Consider the following 19,251-nt stretch of genomic DNA (forward strand, 5'->3'; position numbering starts at 1 on the left):
TAATTTTACTAGAAATGAAAGTGATATTTCTATCAATTTCTACTAAATGCTTGTGACAACAGGCCCCGGACACAAGAAAATACTGTACACACACTTACAGTTGTTTTCATCAGACAATTAGCAGAATTGTCTTCAAGTTGGGACATGTGAGAGTAAGGCGTACCAAAACTGATGTTAATTGTTTGAATGAGAAACTATGTATCATCAACTTGCTGCCAAGTCCCCAAGTAGATTTTTACTGAAGTGAAAATACATTTATGGAGTGAAACTATTTCTAATCTATGTGTGTGTAATATTCAGTAAAATAGCAATATACATAAAACCCTTAAAAAAGCCAATGTAAGCTATTTATTTGCATTTTAATATAGTTAGGAACACAAGTATTTGCTGGGAATATTTACTGTAAATTGGACTATTTTGTAGACTTGATAGAACAAAAATTAGGGCACAGGGCTGTTGCTTGAAAAAACACAAAGACAAATAAGGCACACACACATTTCCTTCTACCATTTGGTGTGCTGGGGTAACTAAAGGCGAGCACAAAGGCACCCTGACAGACTCTCAGAGCCATCTGCTTCTGGATTATCAGCAAAACGACAGAAAAGGCCACAGTCTCATGCGGCACCCTGTGCTGCGCTCTGTAAACCAACACATGACAAGTGAGTGAGGCGCTCTGAGCTTGTTGGCAAGTTTGTCGTTTTTCTGACTGATTCGCTTTTGTGGCTTCTGCCTTCACCAACTCTTAGGCTTCTCACAATTTCCAGCTTTTTGTAGCATTAAGTTTTGTTTACGACATTTAACAATAGCAACAGCTTGAGCATGATTAATACAATCGATACAATTAATACAAAACCTTTAATTTTGATGCAGTCTGTTGTCGACGTTTTTCAAAGTTCTTAGAATTATTGTTGATTCTAGTAATGTGCTGATCGATCAGCCAATTTTCGAGAAAAACTGTGTGATTTACGTGTTGCCTGTGGCTGACAGTATTTGATTTTAGTCCCCCGGCTGACAAGCGGCTAGCAGCTAACTGTGTGTCCCAATACAAAGTGTGGCGCCACTCCCCCAAACTAATTATAATCCATTTAACTGTTTTTTTTTTTTTTTTTTATCTTAAAGGGGACCTATTATGCAAAACCAACTTTTCGTGCCTGTTTTTGCATATTTGAGATCTGCATAAGTCACGAAAATGTCAAATCAAACCATGGAGGCATCGCAGAGATATTTATAAAATAATCTTGTCAAATTCCTTTATATTCCTCCAAACGAATGGTTTAGAATTTGCCCAAAGTTTTTTTTCCAATTGTGACGTCAGCGGGTATCTCCAAATATAGTTCGCTATGTTGTCAAAAATCATAATATGACTCTTAAGTATCATTATCAAATAACATTATCACTGCAGGACGAGGCTTACAGCAGAAATCAAACAGCTATTAACAAGAAATTAACAATTAGATTAATAAGAGTTACAGAGAGGATAATATAACAGCTGTTGGTGTATTATCACGGTTCGTACACAATATGTTATTTTCTAAAATCATTGTTTTTTTTTGGTTAATGTGAATAAATTTGGGGAATAATTCCCAGGACACAGGAGGACTTTGAGGGCAAAAACCCCCCAAAAATTTAAGAGTAGTAGATAGTAGTTTTTGTTTAGTTATTGTGTACTGTTGACTTTGTTTTGATCAAACAATTGTATGCAATACAAGATAATAAGGAACTAGTCTAAATAGTGTGTTGATATTGCTACACTGTCAACAGCACTCACTAGAAATGCGTTGAAAAATTGTCGAGCAATACATGTGATTGGTATCAATACCGGTATTAGCCGATCTGACTCACAGATGATTGGTATCAGAATCGGTAGCAAAATAAACCCTGATCAGGACATCCCTAATCGTTATATAACAATGATTTGAAAAATTTGATTTTTCTCCAGAAGGTTAACAGTAAGAGCCCAGTGGTGTTTGACTTGAAGGGGTCATATGATTTGTAACGGTGGTTCTTTGGTCTACATGTTGCATACCGTATTTCCTTGAATTAGCGCCGGGGCGGTAATTAATTTAAAACCTCTTCTCACTCCGGCGCTTACCAAAGGCATGCGGTAAATGTAAGCATGCGCTAATTATTTTAAAACCTCTTCTCACTCCGGCGCTTACCAAAGGCATGCGGTAAATTTAGGCCTGCACTTATAAATTTGAGTGTGATGTAAGGATACCATCATGAAAAGCACATTTAATAAAAAAAAATGTTATTATGGTCTTACCTTTACTTATAAATGAAGTCCATGCGCAGCTCTTTCTGAACAAAAGCATCGATAACTTGTTTATAGCAGTCTTCCTTATCTTTCTTCAGTTTTAAAAGTCTCTCTGTTTCGATGGAGATCTTCCTTTAATTATTACCTCCTGCTTCGATTGAAAGTCCAGTTTAGAAAACTGTTTTATTTTAGATATGTAATCCTCCATGTTAAAAGTGCAAGCGAGAGGAAAAAATAAACGATCGCTGCTAACTGTTGCTGCTTGTTGTCACTTCTTCTGCAGCCGAGTAGTCGCAAGAAGGATCACTAGCGGCCTCTACCACCAGGAGGCGGGAGTCATTTAATGACTCATATTTGACACACGCAGCTACGGTATATTAATAAAACATAGCTGCTTACTGTTCTTTTTAGCATATTCAATAGCTTGGACCTTGAATCCTACTGAATAGCTCTTTATCTTCTTCCCTTTATGCGATTTTAAATTATTGAATCAGCCTCCTCCATTTTGAAAATGATGACAGGTGAAGTGTCACCTGTGACGTGACGAGTTTGACCCGGCGAAAATTCTAGGCATATGCTAATTATTTTGCGAAACGAGTTTGACCCGGCGGTAATTCTAGACATGCGCTAATAAAAATAATATTTTGCGAAACGAGTTTGACACGCTCCTCTCTGAGCTGCCACCTTAACGTGGTAGAGGAGTTTGCGTGTCCCAATGATCCTAGGAGCTATGTTGTCCGGGGGCTTCCATGCCCCCTGGTAGGGTCTCCCAAGACAAACAGGTCCTAGGTGAGGGATCAGACAAAGAGCAGCTCGAAGACTTCTATGGAAATGCAAGAACCGAGACTCAGATTTCCCTCGCCCGGACGCGGGTCACCGGGGCCCCCCTCCGGAGCCAGGCCCGGAGTTGGGGCACGATGGCGAGCGCCTGGTGGTCGGGCCTGTCCCCATGGGGCCCGGCCGGGCACAGCCCGAAGAGGCAACGTGGGTCCCCCCTCCAATGGGCTCACCACCCATAGCAGGGGCCATAGAGGTCGGGTGCAATGTGAGCTGGGCGGTAGCCGAAGACAGGGCACTTGGCGGTCCGATCCTCGGCTACAGAAGCTAGCTCTTGGGACGTGGAACGTCACCTCGCTGGGGGGGAAGGAGCCTGAGCTAGTGCGCGAGGTAGAGAAGTTCCGGTTGGATATAGTCGGACTCACCTCGACGCACAGCAAGGGTTCTGGAACCAGTTCTCTCGAGAGGGGTTGGACTCTCTTCCACTCTGGCGTTGCCAGCAGTGAGAGGCGACGGGCTGGGGTGGCAATTCTTGTTGCCCCCCGGCTCAGAGCCTGCATGTTGGAGTTCAACCCGGTGGACGAGAGGGTAGCTTCCCTCCGCCTTCGGGTGGGGGGACGGGTCCTGACTGTTGTTTGCGCTTACGCGCCAAACAGCAGCTCAGAGTACCCACCCTTTTTGGATTCACTCGAGGGAGTACTTGAGAGTGCTCCCCCGGGTGATTCCCTCGTTCTACTGGGGGACTTCAACGCTCATATTGGCAACGACAGTGAAACCTGGAGAGGCGTGATTGGGAAGAATGGCCGCCCGGATCTGAACCCAAGTGGTGTTTTGTTATTGGACTTTTGTGCCCGTCACGGATTGTCCATAACGAACACCATGTTCAAGCATAAGGGTGTCCATATGTGCACTTGGCACCAGGACACCCTAGGCCGCAGTTCTATGATCGACTTTGTAGTTGTGTCATCGGATTTGCGGCCTCATGTTTTGGACACTCGGGTGAAGAGAGGGGCGGAGCTTTCTACCGATCACCACCTGGTGGTGAGTTGGCTGCGATGGTGGGGGAGGATGCCGGACAGACCTGGCAGGCCCAAACGCATTGTGAGGGTTTGCTGGGAACGTCTGGCAGAGTCTCCTGTCAGAGAGAGTTTCAATTCCCACCTCCGGAAGAACTTTGAACATGTCACGAGGGAGGTGCTGGACATTGAGTCCGAGTGGACCATGTTCCGCACCTCTATTGTCGAGGCGGCTGATTGGAGCTGTGGCCGCAAGGTAGTTGGTGCCTGTCGTGGCGGTAATCCTAGAACCCGTTGGTGGACACCGGCGGTGAGGGATGCCGTCAAGCTGAAGAAGGAGTCCTATCGGGTTCTTTTGGCTCATGGGACTCCTGAGGCAGCGGACAGGTACCGACAGGCCAAGCGGTGTGCGGCTTCAGCGGTCGCGGAGGCAAAAACTCGGACATGGGAGGAGTTCGGGGAAGCCATGGAAAACGACTTCCGGACGGCTTCGAAGCGATTCTGGACCACCATCCACCGCCTCAGGAAGGGGAAGCAGTGCACTACCAACACCGTGTATGGTGCGGATGGTGTTCTGCTGACCTCGACTGCGGAAGTTGTGGATCGGTGGAGGGAATACTTCGAAGACCTCCTCAATCCCACCAACACGTCTTCCTATGAGGAAGCAGTGCCTGAGGAATCTGTGGTGGGCTCTCCTATTTCTGGGGCTGAGGTTGCTGAGGTAGTTAAAAAGCTCCTCGGTGGCAAGGCCCCGGGGGTGGATGAGATCCGCCCGGAGTTCCTTAAGGCTCTGGATGCTGTAGGGCTGTCTTGGTTGACAAGACTCTGCAGCATCGCGTGGACATCGGGGGCAGTACCTCTGGATTGGCAGACCGGGGTGGTGGTTCCTCTCTTTAAAAAGGGGAACCGGAGGGTGTGTTCTAACTATCGTGGGATCACACTCCTCAGCCTTCCCGGTAAGGTCTATTCAGGTGTACTGGAGAGGAGGCTACGCCGGATAGTCGAACCTCGGATTCAGGAGGAACAGTGTGGTTTTCGTCCTGGTCGTGGAACTGTGGACCAGCTCTATACTCTCGGCAGGGTCCTTGAGGGTGCATGGGAGTTTGCCCAACCAGTCTACATGTGCTTTGTGGACTTGGAGAAGGCATTCGACCGTGTCCCTCGGGAAGTCCTGTGGGGAGTGCTCAGAGAGTATGGGGTTTCGGACTGTCTGATTGTGGCGGTCCGCTCCCTGTATGATCAGTGTCAGAGCTTGGTTCGCATTGCCGGCAGTAAGTCGGACACGTTTCCGGTGAGGGTTGGACTCCGCCAAGGCTGCCCTTTGTCACCGATTCTGTTCATAACTTTTATGGACAGAATTTCTAGGCGCAGTCAAGGCGTTGAGGGGATCCGGTTTGGTGGCTGCGGGATTAGGTCTCTGCTTTTTGCAGATGATTTGGTCCTGATGGCTTCATCTGGCCAGGATCTTCAGCTCTCACTGGATCGGTTCGCAGCTGAGTGTGAAGCGACTGGGATGAGAATCAGCACCTCCAAGTCCGAGTCCATGGTTCTCGCCCGGAAAAGGGTGGAGTGCCATCTCCGGGTTGGGGAGGAGATCTTGCCCCAAGTGGAGGAGTTCAAGTACCTCGGAGTCTTGTTCACGAGTAAGGGAAGAGTGGATCGTGAGATCGACAGGCGGATCGGTGCGGCGTCTTCAGTAATGCGGACGCTGTATCGATCCGTTGTGGTGAAGAAGGAGCTGAGCCGGAAGGCAAAGCTCTCAATTTACCGGTCGATCTACGTTCCCATCCTCACCTATGGTCATGAGCTTTGGGTTATGACCGAAAGGACAAGATCACGGGTACAAGCGGCCGAAATGAGTTTCCTCCGCCGGGTGGCGGGGCTCTCCCTTAGAGATAGGGTGAGAAGCTCTGTCATCCGGGGGGAGCTCAAAGTAAAGCCGCTGCTCCTCCGCATCGAGAGGAGCCAGATGAGGTGGTTCGGGCATCTGGTCAGGATGCCACCCGAGCGCCTCCCTAAGGAGGTGTTTAGGGCATGTCCGACCGGTAGGAGGCCACGAGGAAGACCCAGGACACGTTGGGAAGACTATGTCTCCCGGCTGGCCTGGGAACGCCTCGGGATCTCCCGGGAGGAGCTGGACGAAGTGGCTGGGGAGAGGGAAGTCTGGGCTTCCCTGCTTAGGCTGCTGCCCCCGCGACCCGACCTCGGATAAGCGGAAGAAGATGGATGGATGGATGGAGTTTGACACGGCAGTAATTCTGATCCGGCGGTAATGCTAAGCATGCGCTAATTACTTTGCAAAACGAGTTTGACCCGGCGGTAATTCTAGGCAGGCGCATACTATATACCCGGCGGCAATTCAAGAAAATACGGTAGATTATGTTTTACAGATCATCTTGTAGGAACTTTCTGACCGTCTCTTCAGGATGTGTCGTTTTGTGGGTGGTCTTATTCATGTGCCTCCACTTTTTTCTGTCATCCATGTTGTAGTTTTTAGTGCTTCCATATGAAATCTACGGACAGTTATAAGTTGGAATTATACGCTACTTTGCATTAGAAATGGTAACAGCGCAGGATGCATGTGCATGTACGAGCCAGTCTGCCCCACAACAAGAGGATAGAAGGAATGAAGGAGCTTAATGACTTAAGTGTCAAGACTAAATCTCTACTGTATATGGAGATATCCGCTGACGTCACAATTGGGAAACAGTCACCGAATTGGGCAAATTCCAAACGGCTTGTTTGGAGGATTGTTTTATAAAAATCTCTACCATGCCTCCATGGTTTGATTTCACATTTTCGGGGATGTTCCCTAATACACAAAAACAGGTAGCAATAGGTAAGAAAAGTTGGTGTTGCATAATGTGGCTACTTTAAGAGGTTTCACTGTATTCCTAGTTGAGTCCGCAATCTGTGCAGGTTGAAGGCTGAACCCCATGTGCTGCCTAGCTTCTTAGGAAAACAGAGACGTTGTTAGTATCAATCAAAGTCTCTCTCTGACAGGCGTTTCACTCTCGCATCGCCACATGGCATTGCAGTGAGCTTTATCGAGCACAGGGAATGACTTCATAAGTAAGTGCCAATTATGACCAGAAATAGCACTAGTGCTAATCAATACATCTTGTCATGTTGGCATGGCCGATGAAACGAGGCAAAGGGAGGTGTAACAGCCTGATGACAGCATTTATAGTGAGCTGGAAGTGGAAAAACGTTGTAGAGCAGCTCTCTCTGAAGCTTGGGAATATGTTATACAAATGCATTTGTGTATAATTGGCCAACTTAACAGCTCATTAGGTGAGTCAGTTCTCAGTTGTAGCGACACTGTGACCAGAGCTTGTAAAGTGGCTTTATTTTGCACCACATTCTTCCTTGAACGGCCAAAGGCTTCGAAAATGACTTTTGCTGATCGTAACTAATCAGTCAAAGGGATGCACAAAGGGGAAGAGAAACCTGTGAACATAAAGAGAAGTTCCAACACATGACCCAGTGAATCAGACAGAGATAACAAGCCCAAGCTTGAGCTATGCAACTTCTTAAATGCAATGGATTTGTTTTAAAGACACATCACCCCAGAGACCGCTTCCGAAGTGATCAGGCACACACAAATTCTACAATCATTCCAGATCAACAGGAGTGAACAAGCAATTCATTATGGAATGTGGAAGTTTGAAAAGAGTTGAGTCCTCAAAGAGGCAGCCAAACATCGACCTGTTTCATAATGTGCAATGCAGCTGTCAAATGCTCCAAATTGATTTCTCCCCATTAGTAAATCAGTAAAAGAAAACGAACACTGACTTAGGTAAATTCACTGCAACAGTGGCTAGTTAACCAGCTGGAAACAAACAAAAACAGTAGACTTTGATTATTTATGTTCGTTTATGTATAAACAGGTGGTTTATTTCCAGCTATGAAAAGAGAATGATGAACAGCTTGTGTTAAAGTCTGCTAACTTGTTTGTACTTAATTTTAGGGATTAGAATCCCAATAATTGTTTTTTCTAATTCTTATTTCAAGATTCATAATTTTCAAGAATCGATTAAAAAAAGGCTGTCTAAGCGTCACCACCCAAAATAAGCGATTGTAACATGGAAGTTGTTACCATATTTTTTTAAACAAAATAATATATTGCAAGGATCAATTTGAATCAAGTATCGTGTTGAATCAAGAAATCATTTCGAATCGAATCGTCACCGCGTTAGGGCTGCAACGATTAGTCGACATTGTCGAGTTTGTCGCCGACAACTATATTTGTCGACAATAGTCGTGACGTCATCACTCGTGTTTTTACGGGCGGAAGTGGGTCACTCGCAAAAACATTGCCAGTGATAACATGTAAAGTGTGAGAATATTTCCTTTTCTTTTTCTTTCTTATTCAAAACATGAAAACCTTGCTCATTTTGCAAAGCAGACCTTGTTTTTATGGCAGTACATCTGTGATATGCCAGCATATAAAGCAGAGACATGATGTCGGACATTTGGAGGTAAGATTGTTAGCGTCTACCTTGCTAGCTAGCTAAGAAGAGTGAGACGAAGTTGTTTGAAAAATAACTTTAACCATCATTTTAGCCAAAGTCAGCCGGCTAAACTTTCTCTACATCAATTCAAGTATGTTTTAAAGCAGCGTCAATTTGCAATGCAGTAAAAAAGGCACTAATCAAATATAAAAATCTACATATTGAGTCTAATAGAGTGCTAAAACTGCCAAGAGTTAATCAATAGTCAACATACCAGTGTGCAGCTTTTTAAACATCACAAAATGCTTTTCTTTTTGAGGAAGTTAGATTTTGTGTTATGTTGTTTGTTTTATTTGCTGCTATTTTAACTGTTTTTTAAATACATGAACAAGGTTCATTTTCTTTTAGCACTTTGCCTTTCCTTTCTTTTAAATGGACATTTTAATAATCATTGTAATTGTTTTAAGAGCTGAATGAGTAACGCAGTTACAGTATAAATACATATTTATGAATGAATTAGTCATCTTCGTAAAATAGATTTCGAAGTCGGTAGAAAAATTAGTGCCATTAAATATGTGGACGCTTTATTATCCAATTCATCGACTAATCGTTAAGATAATCATTGACTATTCGACTATCAAAATAATCGACCTACACCCCATAATCAAATCTTGAGTTGTTGTAAGATCCATCCATCCATTTTCTACCGCTTGTCCCTTTCGGGGTCGCCCGGGGTGCTGGAGCCTATCTCAGCTGCATTCGGGCGGAAGGCGGGGTACACCTTGGACAAGTCGCCACCTCATCACAGGGCCAACACAGATAGACAGACAACATTCACACTCACATTCACACACTAGGGCCAATTTAGTGTTGCCAATCAACCTATCCCCAGGTGCATGTTTTTGGAGGTGGGAGGAAGCCGGAGTACCCGGAGGGAACCCACGCAGTCACAGGGAGAACATACAAACTCCACACAGAAATATCCCGAGCTCGGGATTGAACTCAGGACTAGGGATGATGTTTGATAAGAAATGATCGAGTTTGAGCCTATTATCGAATCCTATTATTGAATCCTCTTATCGAACCGATTCCTTATCGATTCTCTTATCGAGTCCAGATAGGTTGTTGTATATGGAAAAAAACACACAATATTTGGTTTAACAAATCACTTCACATTCTCTACTGCTCGCTACTATAGTATTACCATATCTGAGTTATTGTGCAGAAATGTGGGGAAATAACTACAAATGTGCGCTACATTCGTTAACCGTGTTACAAAAAACATCAATTAGACTGATACATAATGTTGGATAGAGAGAACATACAAACACTTTATTTATTGAGTCAAAAATATTAGTTTGATGATTTGGTAAAATTGCAAACACCTAAAATGATGTGGAATTAAATGATGGAATGGACTAAGTAAAGAAGTTAAACATTGTACTGATATGATCCAGTTTAAGAGGTTGTTCAAATGAATAGTGCTTACAAAGTACAAAGAAGAAGAATTATGAGAAATACTTTCAACCTTATTAAAAATAAGATATTCCTCATCTCAGTATATTAATAATGACTGAATTAATTAATTACACATTACAAGACTGTTGTATATACTAATTCACAAATATTTTATTATAAAAAGGTCAGTAAATGATGTATATATTTGTAAACGCTATGAAGTGGGAAAGGGGTAGAATTAAATAAGCTTTACTTCTTCCTACTCCTGTAAAGTGAAATGATATGAAACTGTGATGTATTATGATGTGGTCGGATCATGTTTTGTTTAGTTATGTTCTGTTAGTTTTGGACTTCCTTAGTTGTTTTGTGCACTTTGGGGGTTTGTTTTAGTCACCGTGGTTACTTATGATTTTCACCTGCCTTGTACGCGCACCTGTTGCTCATCAGAGACTCTATTTAAGCCTGCCTTTTCCGGTCACTCGTCGTGGCTTCATTGTTTGCATTTGCAACAGTTATGTTGGCATTCTGGTTTTCGAGCTCATGATTCCTGTGCTAAAGTTACCTTAGCTTCTAGTATTCCTGTGCTAAGTAAGTTTTTGCTTTAGCTTCCCGTGCGAACGACACGCGTTCCTTTTGTTTCGTTCCTGTCTGTTCTAATGTGTATGATTTATGAGAAATAAATCATCTCCTACCTGCACGCTTTCGTCCGGAGCCGTCAGTTTTGCGTCCCGGGAACGAACCGCAGCACGCTGCACCCCACCGTGACAAATGACTGAGCTACGTGACGTCATTTCTTGTGATGTCTCACGGGGCATTTCTTGTCGGGGCGGGATTCGGTCCCAGGGATTCGAATAAAGAACCAACTCTTTTTCTTTACTATAGTGGTCTCGATAACGGGTACCGGTTCTCAAAAAGGGATTCGAGTCCGAGGACTCGGTTCTTTTCTTATCGAACAACCGGGAAAACCGGGTTCGAGCATCATCCCTACTCAGGACCTTCGTATTGCGAGGCACATGCACTAACCCCTGTAACACCGTGCTGCCTCTTGTTGTAAGATTCCAATCCCTATTTGGTATGTACGATTCGGAAATATATATACATAGTTAAATGTTGTTACCCACATACGAAAAACGAGCAGGCACCTGCTGCATATGCCACAACAGAAAAAAAAAAAAAAAAAGAGATGGACACTTTTACGGAGCGGAGAAGGGACGCCTCGCCGGGGTCCGGGACCAAGGCCCCTTCCCCCGAGAGGGCCCCACCGGGAGCCGTAGCTGAGGCGATCCGCGAGAAGGGCCCGACGCACGTCCAGGGTCACCACCGCGCCCACCGCACCGACACCCCGCCTCGTCCCCCTTCGCCGCGGCCGGCGTCACGCGCAGCAGGTAAGCAGCTTACCTGCCCGCCACCCCCGTGGCCGGGGGCTCGTAACAGGGGTCACTCCGCGCGCTCCGCCCGCGCAGCTTACCTGCCCGCCACCCCCATTGCCGGGGGCGCGTAACAGGGGTCACTCCGCGCGCAGTGCGCTCACGAAAGGGGTGGGGCTCACCCTGGTTGATATAGACAGCAGCTGGACGGTGGCCATGGAAGTCGGAACCCGCTAAGGAGTGTGTAACAACCCACCTGCCGAATCTACTAGCCCTGAAAATGGATGGCGCTGGAGCGTCGGGCTCATACGCGGCCGTCGCCGGCAGCGAGACGCGCTTGGAGGTGCGCTCAGCGTTGCTCCCATATGATTGCGCACTGGTGTGCGTCTGGGTCGTGACAGCGTGGCACGCGAATGTCTGCACTGCATTGGATCAGTCTCCTTTCTTTAACAGGCAAAAGCTTTATAACCTCACTAATGCCTTGCATCGTCTATATTAGATATATAACAACGGGCGGGTGCGGGCGGATGCGGTTCTGATCAAATGTTACATCGGGTGGATGGCGGATGGTTGACGACTTTCTGATGCGGTTGCGGATGAAATAATTGCCTATCCACGCATCTCTAGTACGAGTACAGAGGTTTTTACCCTTTTTGATCTTGGGGCCCAACTTTTCTAATACACTCATATATAAACATTGAATAGGTAATCTTCTCTCGATTTTAATCATATTCAATATTATATCAACCTACTTACAGTTTTACAGGTCTAAACTTTGTCAAATGATATGAACCCATGTGTTAAATCACTTTTTACACATAAACCAGCACAAAAAACAACAAGGCTTTGGTCAGGCTGATTACATAGCATACTAATCAAAGAAGTGACTAAGAAAAGCTGATGAAACTGTTACATAAAGAGTAAAAATCCTGTAAACATTTTTCCATGGCATTCGCTCCAGACTTCTTCTGATTGACTTCTCCTCAGTCAACTGACTAATCAATTACTGCCACACGTGTAAAAGTATATTACATTTTAAAACCGCTGCAGACCCCAGCTGAGAAACATATATTTTTAGTTGCCCTCTTGTAGCCCTATGGCTAAGAAACACTGTACTAGTATATACTTAATAACTTGGATTTATATAGCGCTTTTCTAAGTACCCAAAGTCGCTTTACATGTAGAACCTATCAATCATTCACACCTGGTGGTGGTAAGCTACTTTCATAGCCACAGCTGCCCTGGGGTAGACTGACGGAAGCGTGGCTGCAATTTGCGCCAACGGCCCCTCCGACCACCACCTAGCATTCATCATTCAATTCACCAGTGTGAGTGGCATCGGAGGCAAAGGGTGAAGTGTCCCGCCCAAGGACACAACGGCAGCGATTTTTGGATGGTAAGAGGCGGGGAGCGAACCTGCAACCCTCAGGTTTCTGGCACGGTTGCTCTACCCACTGCGCCATGCCGCCATACTTAGCGGTTTGACAGCCAAGTAATCGTGATTTGGTGATTTTTGTGAGTTTTTATTTGTACGAAGAACGTCAAACCTTTGATGACTCTCATTTTCCTAACATAAAGCATTATGACCAACAATGTGTGTGTGTGTGTATTATAGCACCTTCGGGTACGATGCACAGAGGGGTCAGAGTTCAACACTCGGTCATGCTCCAAAGTCAAAGGTCGACTTGGCCACAGATTCATGTTCATCGATGGAGACAAAGCTGTGTCGGGGTCATTCAGGTCAGCATACTTCATGTATATTTATCTCCGTGTGTTTGTGTGACTGTGAGGCAAATAATGCGTCTCTAAATGTAATTTTGCATAATCTACAAATTTGACAGACAGGCTGTGAATGTATCCTGTTTTATATAAATGCATTTCCCCTGTTATTTGTTTGTTTTAAGTAACTCGATTGTGACATCATGTTAGACCATTGCAAAGACTTAAATATGTGGGGTAATACTTATATCTTGACAGGTTTAGTACTTGATATCTGGCAAATTTGAAACCTGTAAATCAAATTGTCAGCACTTAACTGTCTAGACAGTCTTAGATGTTATTGTCAGCTCTTTTATAATATAAATGTTTGTGTTTTCTAAATGATCTATAGTTTCACCTGGATGTCTTCACGACTGGACACAAATCTTGTCACCGTGATTACGGGACAGGCAGTGGAGGCCTTTGATCATCTTTTTCTCAACCTTTATATGAGCTCCAGATTTGTAGATCTTCGGCAAGTCACCACAAACCCTGAGCCGGAGCCTGACCCTCTCCCACAGCCAGTCACTGTAACCCTTCCTTCCACGACTATTGCAAGGAAATTGTACAACCCAAAGTATGCCTTACTGGTCGGGGAAAATGCAAGTCCCTCCCCCTCTGCCGTCCAAAACAGCCCCAAAGAGTCACAGACACCGGATGTCCCAGATACCAAGAAGAGGCGACGAGGAAGGGGGAGTCAAGAACCTGGAGAAGTAGAGGAGTTCATCCATCCGGGACTTATTGATTTAGAGAAGGCTTGCTTGATCAACTACCTGCCTACCTGGCCAGAGCCGGACCCCCCAAAAGATGTAATTGGGTTTATAAACATCATGGATACAAGCAAACCGACTCAAGTGCATCTGCAACGCTCTGAGAGGTTTGAAACCAGTCAAGCGATCCGGTTCAGCAGTCCTTTCAGCAAGCCCAATGAAATCCTGCCTGTGGTTGCAAAGCAAAGGGAAGCATCTTTAAAAACTGAGGAGAAGACAAATCCTGCATCATCACAAAATATAATTAAAGCTGAACAGCCTGGGTATGACACAGTACAATTCAGGGATCCCACCAGTACCAAAGCTGAGAAACTTCAAGTACTATCATATGCATTAACCATACAAGATGACGGTCAACCCACGAAACACACAGCCTCTCAATTTAGCAACGTAGAACGCACTAAACAAACAAATACTGACAGTTCTTATACCGAATACAGGGCACACGCGATGGAATCAAATAAGACACAAGCCTCTCAATTGAAAAGCTCTGTTGATTTAAACTCAGGAACCAAACACCCGCAAACTAAGACAGCAATGCCGCTCATGCAAACTGTTCATACCCAGCAAGATCGCACTTCTGAAAGTTTCACATCTTTATCTGTCAATAATCCCGCTCCCACAACTGATGCCTCTTTGTCCGCAAAAAGCACCTCCTCGACACGCTCTGCTCTTACCTCCCGCTTTGAAACCGTCCAACACCTCTTATCCTTATCCTCAAGCTCAACTCCTACAACCCTGACACCTCACACTGCGCATTCAGTTACCAAAGCTGGCGACACCAGCGATGGCCCGGTAATGTCAAACACTGGTACGTCTAAGATGCCTGACAGCCTGACTACAACGAAAGCAGCCGGCCCCAAGTCCACTGGAGAACACAGGCAACAGATACCTGTAATGCTAAAAAACAGTAATAAAGAAACTGGAGTGCAAAAATATGACAAAAACAAAAAGAATAAAGAAGCAGTAGGACTGCATGATGGCAAAGGAGGAACCCCATGTGTCTCTGCGAACACAAAACAAAGCCAATCAGAGGCCACTTTTGCACCAACTAAAGACGGTACTTCTGATGAGCTGAATTCTGTAGACGACGGAAGTGCAAAGCCACAGGCAGATCATGCAGCCACAGTAGAGACGAAGACCAGAGCAACAGCAAAACCGATCACTCGTTCAAAGTCTGCAAACATTGAGAATGAAAAAAACGCTGACAAAAAAACTTACCAAGTAAGAGAGAACAAACCTCAAAGAATATCTTATTCAGAAAAGCCTTCGCTGAGTATGTGGGAGAGGATTCAGGCACAGACACTTGATACATCCAGCAAAGATGTCAAATCCACAAAACTTCATGATAATACAACACATTCAAAAAAGAACGCCAGAGAAGCCTCCCAAGATACTGCGCAGAAAAAAGAACTCTCTCATGCAGCCGAAAAATCCCCAAACTTACATTTGCCAGATGTCCGATCATCAGAGAGAGAATCGTGGTCAACCCCGGACTCACCTGCTAAGACTCCAGACCTTCAAACCTCCACGTCAGATATGAGTGATGGGTATCTCTCATCGAGAGATGACTCCAATCGGTCCACGACTTCTGAAGAGTATCAGGAATGTAGCGCCTCTCCAAACCATGAAAGGAAGTTTGAAAAAGCATCACACCAAATCCCCGCTACAACAGATACTCATACCGATAAATCCCAAGCAAATACTCCTAGTGTAGATAACCCCAGTTTATTGTTCATAGACTATAGCTCTGTGGTTGCTTTGTTTGGTACCAAAGACAAGCATATACCGAAAAATGAAACTCAGGCCCTTGATAAGAAAGTGAAAAAATTGGACAAGGAGGAAGTGAGAAATAAAGATAGTGGTATCCAAAAAATGGATGAAAAGGGAAGGACATTTAGGTCTGAACGAGATTCCAAAGGGAAGGACAGGAGGAATGGTGAGGAGTCAAAGACAACTGGTTCACCGAAGACCGCTGCTGAAAAAACAAAGGAGACCCAAGCTCAAACTCCTATAAGAAAGCGGGCGTTGAATATGTCGGCAACAGGGACACCAGTGCACAAGAACAAGAACTCAGAAGTCAAAACTGAGAAGGCAGGACCCAGCAATGTGCAGAACAGAGATGGCTTAGCCAGACAGGTTGATGGTCAGAAGGTACGAACAAGCAATAATAACAATGGCCGTCCTACAGCACTGTAAATTATTAAGACACATACATTGATACTGTACTTCAAAACACTTGCATCTCAGATCAAGGTTATTCATTGAAATTATTTTTAATATCCCCCGCTCCCCCCCCAAAAAAGAAAAAACAGCACAATGTAACATATGCCTTTTAAAAAGAACAACTAACTTTTAGACAATAAATTAAAGAAAACAAAAAACGACCACAGTAGTTTTATGAATTAATGTAATAACAATACAGCATTGGAGAGCAACCCGGTGAAGTTGGTTTCACGTTGGTCTTTGGATATTTGCCTCCGTAACTACAGCGGCAGTTCACCCTCATTGTGCCCCGACTGCTCCGTCATGGTGTGGAGAGCTCGCACGAGAAGTGCCGCTCTGATTGCTGGACATTTATACTTAGGAGCAATGTTCCCTCTAAGGCGCGGGCCTGCACAATTACGCACTGCTCCCGTGTCCTCCGCGCATGGAAAATCTATGCAGCGCGCAAAATCCAAATCCAAAATCCAACCTAAACTCTGAACAAAATAAACACATGATTTATTCCCTACCATTTTCACTGCTACATTGTGAGTTACAGGTGACAACAAGTGGTCACAACAGATAAAACAATGACGTCTGCCGAGACGTTTTAAGGAGGAGAGAGAGGTGGTCGCATCAACAATCATTTTATTAAATAAAACTGATGGATGGATGGCTGTAACCACACTAAAACAACATCAGCATCAAAACTACTATTTAGCAAAAATGGTCACTTTCTGCCGTAATCGCACCAAAACAAACTAAATGTCGTATTGACAGAAGCCGCTCTTTTCCACTTGCGCCAAAATACGCACACACTCGGCTCAGCCAGTGATGCGTTTACGGCCACAAAAACAGTCGGACAACTCCAACAACACACATTAACTATAACTGCTAGGTTGACACAATAATGCGGTTCACACGCAGCCAATCAATGTCATCAACAGTGTGTTATGTGTGTGTGTTGCTGTTTTGTAGGTTAGCTTATAGCAGCAAAAGCAGTTAAAAGAGTTAAATGCTGCATGCTAACTCTTATTTTGGCAAAACAAACAGGCACTACATGTACACACAAACTCCACAATCAGATGTTTGCTTACTTTAGTTTCATATATTAAGAATGTTTATTTATGGATATTAATCATGAAATGCAGTTACTAGATTGCATAAATGCTAATAAAAATGTAATAATGTATTTTACAGACAAAGGGTTGTACACTGTATCCCATGCTGGTGCTAAAGCAAACATCTCATTGTGCAAAATGTGAATGTATTAATGTGAACTGAATGTGATCTCTGAAAGGGGTACATGTCTCAAATTCTTACATAGCACGACCCCCACCCAGACATTCAACATAGAGCTCATGAAAAACAAGATTTATTGTTAGTGGGCCAAATCTTTTATTTTAGAAAATAATATATATTTCTATAATAAAACATTGAACTTATGTCCGCTTTGGGAAAGTTGTGATGCTTGTGTGGTGACATATTGCTCACATGTGGTCCACTGAATGCTCAGGGAGTTTGTGCGTTTGTGCAGACACATGAAACACTAGAGGGAACATTTCTTGGGAGAGTGGACTTCTACGGTATCTCTTTCCAGCTGATTCTCCGTCAAACACACCATCAGCAGCGTCTCCGTATTTTCATACTTAAATGCTTGCTGTTTAGATATTATTTTAACGCCCTTGAATGGCAGAAAAGCTAGCTCTTGCTTCAGTATGGTGCAGATTGGCAGTGCTACACTTGAACTGCCTTGCCAAGTCAGAATGTATATCATCAGCTTCTTCTCTGCAGCACATCCTCCATTCCAATGGTTGGAAAATAAAGATATGTTGATCACTTGCTATAAGCTAATGCTAGCGAGTGAGACCGGGTGGCTCTTACGGGGTTTACAACTAGTGGCTAGTTTAAACAACAAACGGCGCAAGAGCAGTGTTTGGAGAGATATATGGTCTCAGTCACCTGTTTAAACTCTGCACAGCGGCCACTTCACTCATTTTTATTCCATTCACATGCAAAGAGCTGTCCTGTGGGTGGGCATGTGCGACAAACATGCGCACGCATAAAGTCATGACAAATGAAGCCAAAGCTAAGATTTAAATCTGTGCGGTAGTGCTGTGTGATATGGACAAGAATATATATCCAAATATAGGTAATATACAGTTGAAACTCCAAACATTGAAGTATAGCGCAAAAGTTAATTTATGCCAGAAATTCAACGTCAAATGTGAAACTAATATGTGACGTAAACTAACTACATGCGACGTGAGATATGTCAAGCCTTAATTTGTTAGAATGTTAATAATCATGGTTTACAGTTTTTGAAAACCCCAAATTTTCCCAGAAATTCCATTTGAGGTTTTCATAAGATGTAGAATCTAAATTATATCAAAAGAAGGCTTGAAATATCATGGGCCTATATCAAATGTTAGTTTCACCTTGTAAATCTAATTGCTGCAATAAACAAACCTTTGCACGATGTTAACATTTTTTAGTTTCACCCATAAATCATAATATATAATTGTTTCTTAGAATCATATACATACACATATATTTACATATATATGCACAACTATATATATAAATATATGTATATGTATGTATGAAAGGAATGCCAATGTTGCTCATCTTTTCTCCTTTTGTATATAAAACACATATTTAATATATAAAAAGGACAAGACAATTGAAAAACAACAAAGTACTTTAAATACCAGTCCTTCTTTTCGAAGGTGTATAGTAGTTCATATCTACATATGAATGTAGAGATGAAATATGTAATTTATTGGTGTCTGCGAGACTGCTTGTCACTCTGTTTGGCTTGTTCGGTGTGTTTTTCTTTTCATCACGTTAGTATTTTGTCGCATTTTAACACTAGCTATTTGTACATGGACACAATTAATCGGATTAATAGCCTAACTGGAATAAAATCGCTTCATGTAAACACGCCATTTGGAAAAAATTCTGACCCGATCACACACGTTCAAATCAAAATTTCCTTCCGATCGAGACGGGTGGTTAATGTCGATAGTCATTCAGATTGGAGCACAAACACTTCTTCCTCCTGGGTCAGCTACACTTTGGTGATGGAGGAGGGACTAAACTTTATCGTCTCGGAATGAAGCGATTGTCTTGCTGCTGTGCAGGAGTAGCGTTAAATACTGTTGAGTTTGTTAAGACGAGCAAAAACAA

The 19,251-nt window shown here is 43.8% G+C and overlaps 1 protein-coding gene across 2 annotated transcripts in view; it reads left to right on the plus strand.

Annotated features, from left to right (window-relative positions):
* Nucleotides 1-19,251, plus strand: part of LOC133620261 (protein FAM83G-like) — a 42,034-nt gene that overhangs the window by 16,111 nt on the left and 6,672 nt on the right. The window contains exons 3-4 of one of the 2 annotated variants that reach the window (XM_061981587.1): nt 12,945-13,069; nt 13,440-16,011. In XM_061981587.1, the coding sequence (XP_061837571.1) occupies nt 12,945-13,069; nt 13,440-16,011 (2,697 nt within the window). The remainder of the gene's footprint in view (nt 1-12,944; nt 13,070-13,439; nt 16,012-19,251) is intronic. The other variant, XM_061981589.1, reaches the window with a different exon arrangement.

The sequence above is a fragment of the Nerophis lumbriciformis genome, linkage group LG24, assembly GCF_033978685.3.
Source record: "Nerophis lumbriciformis linkage group LG24, RoL_Nlum_v2.1, whole genome shotgun sequence".
NCBI lineage: Eukaryota > Metazoa > Chordata > Actinopteri > Syngnathiformes > Syngnathidae > Nerophis > Nerophis lumbriciformis.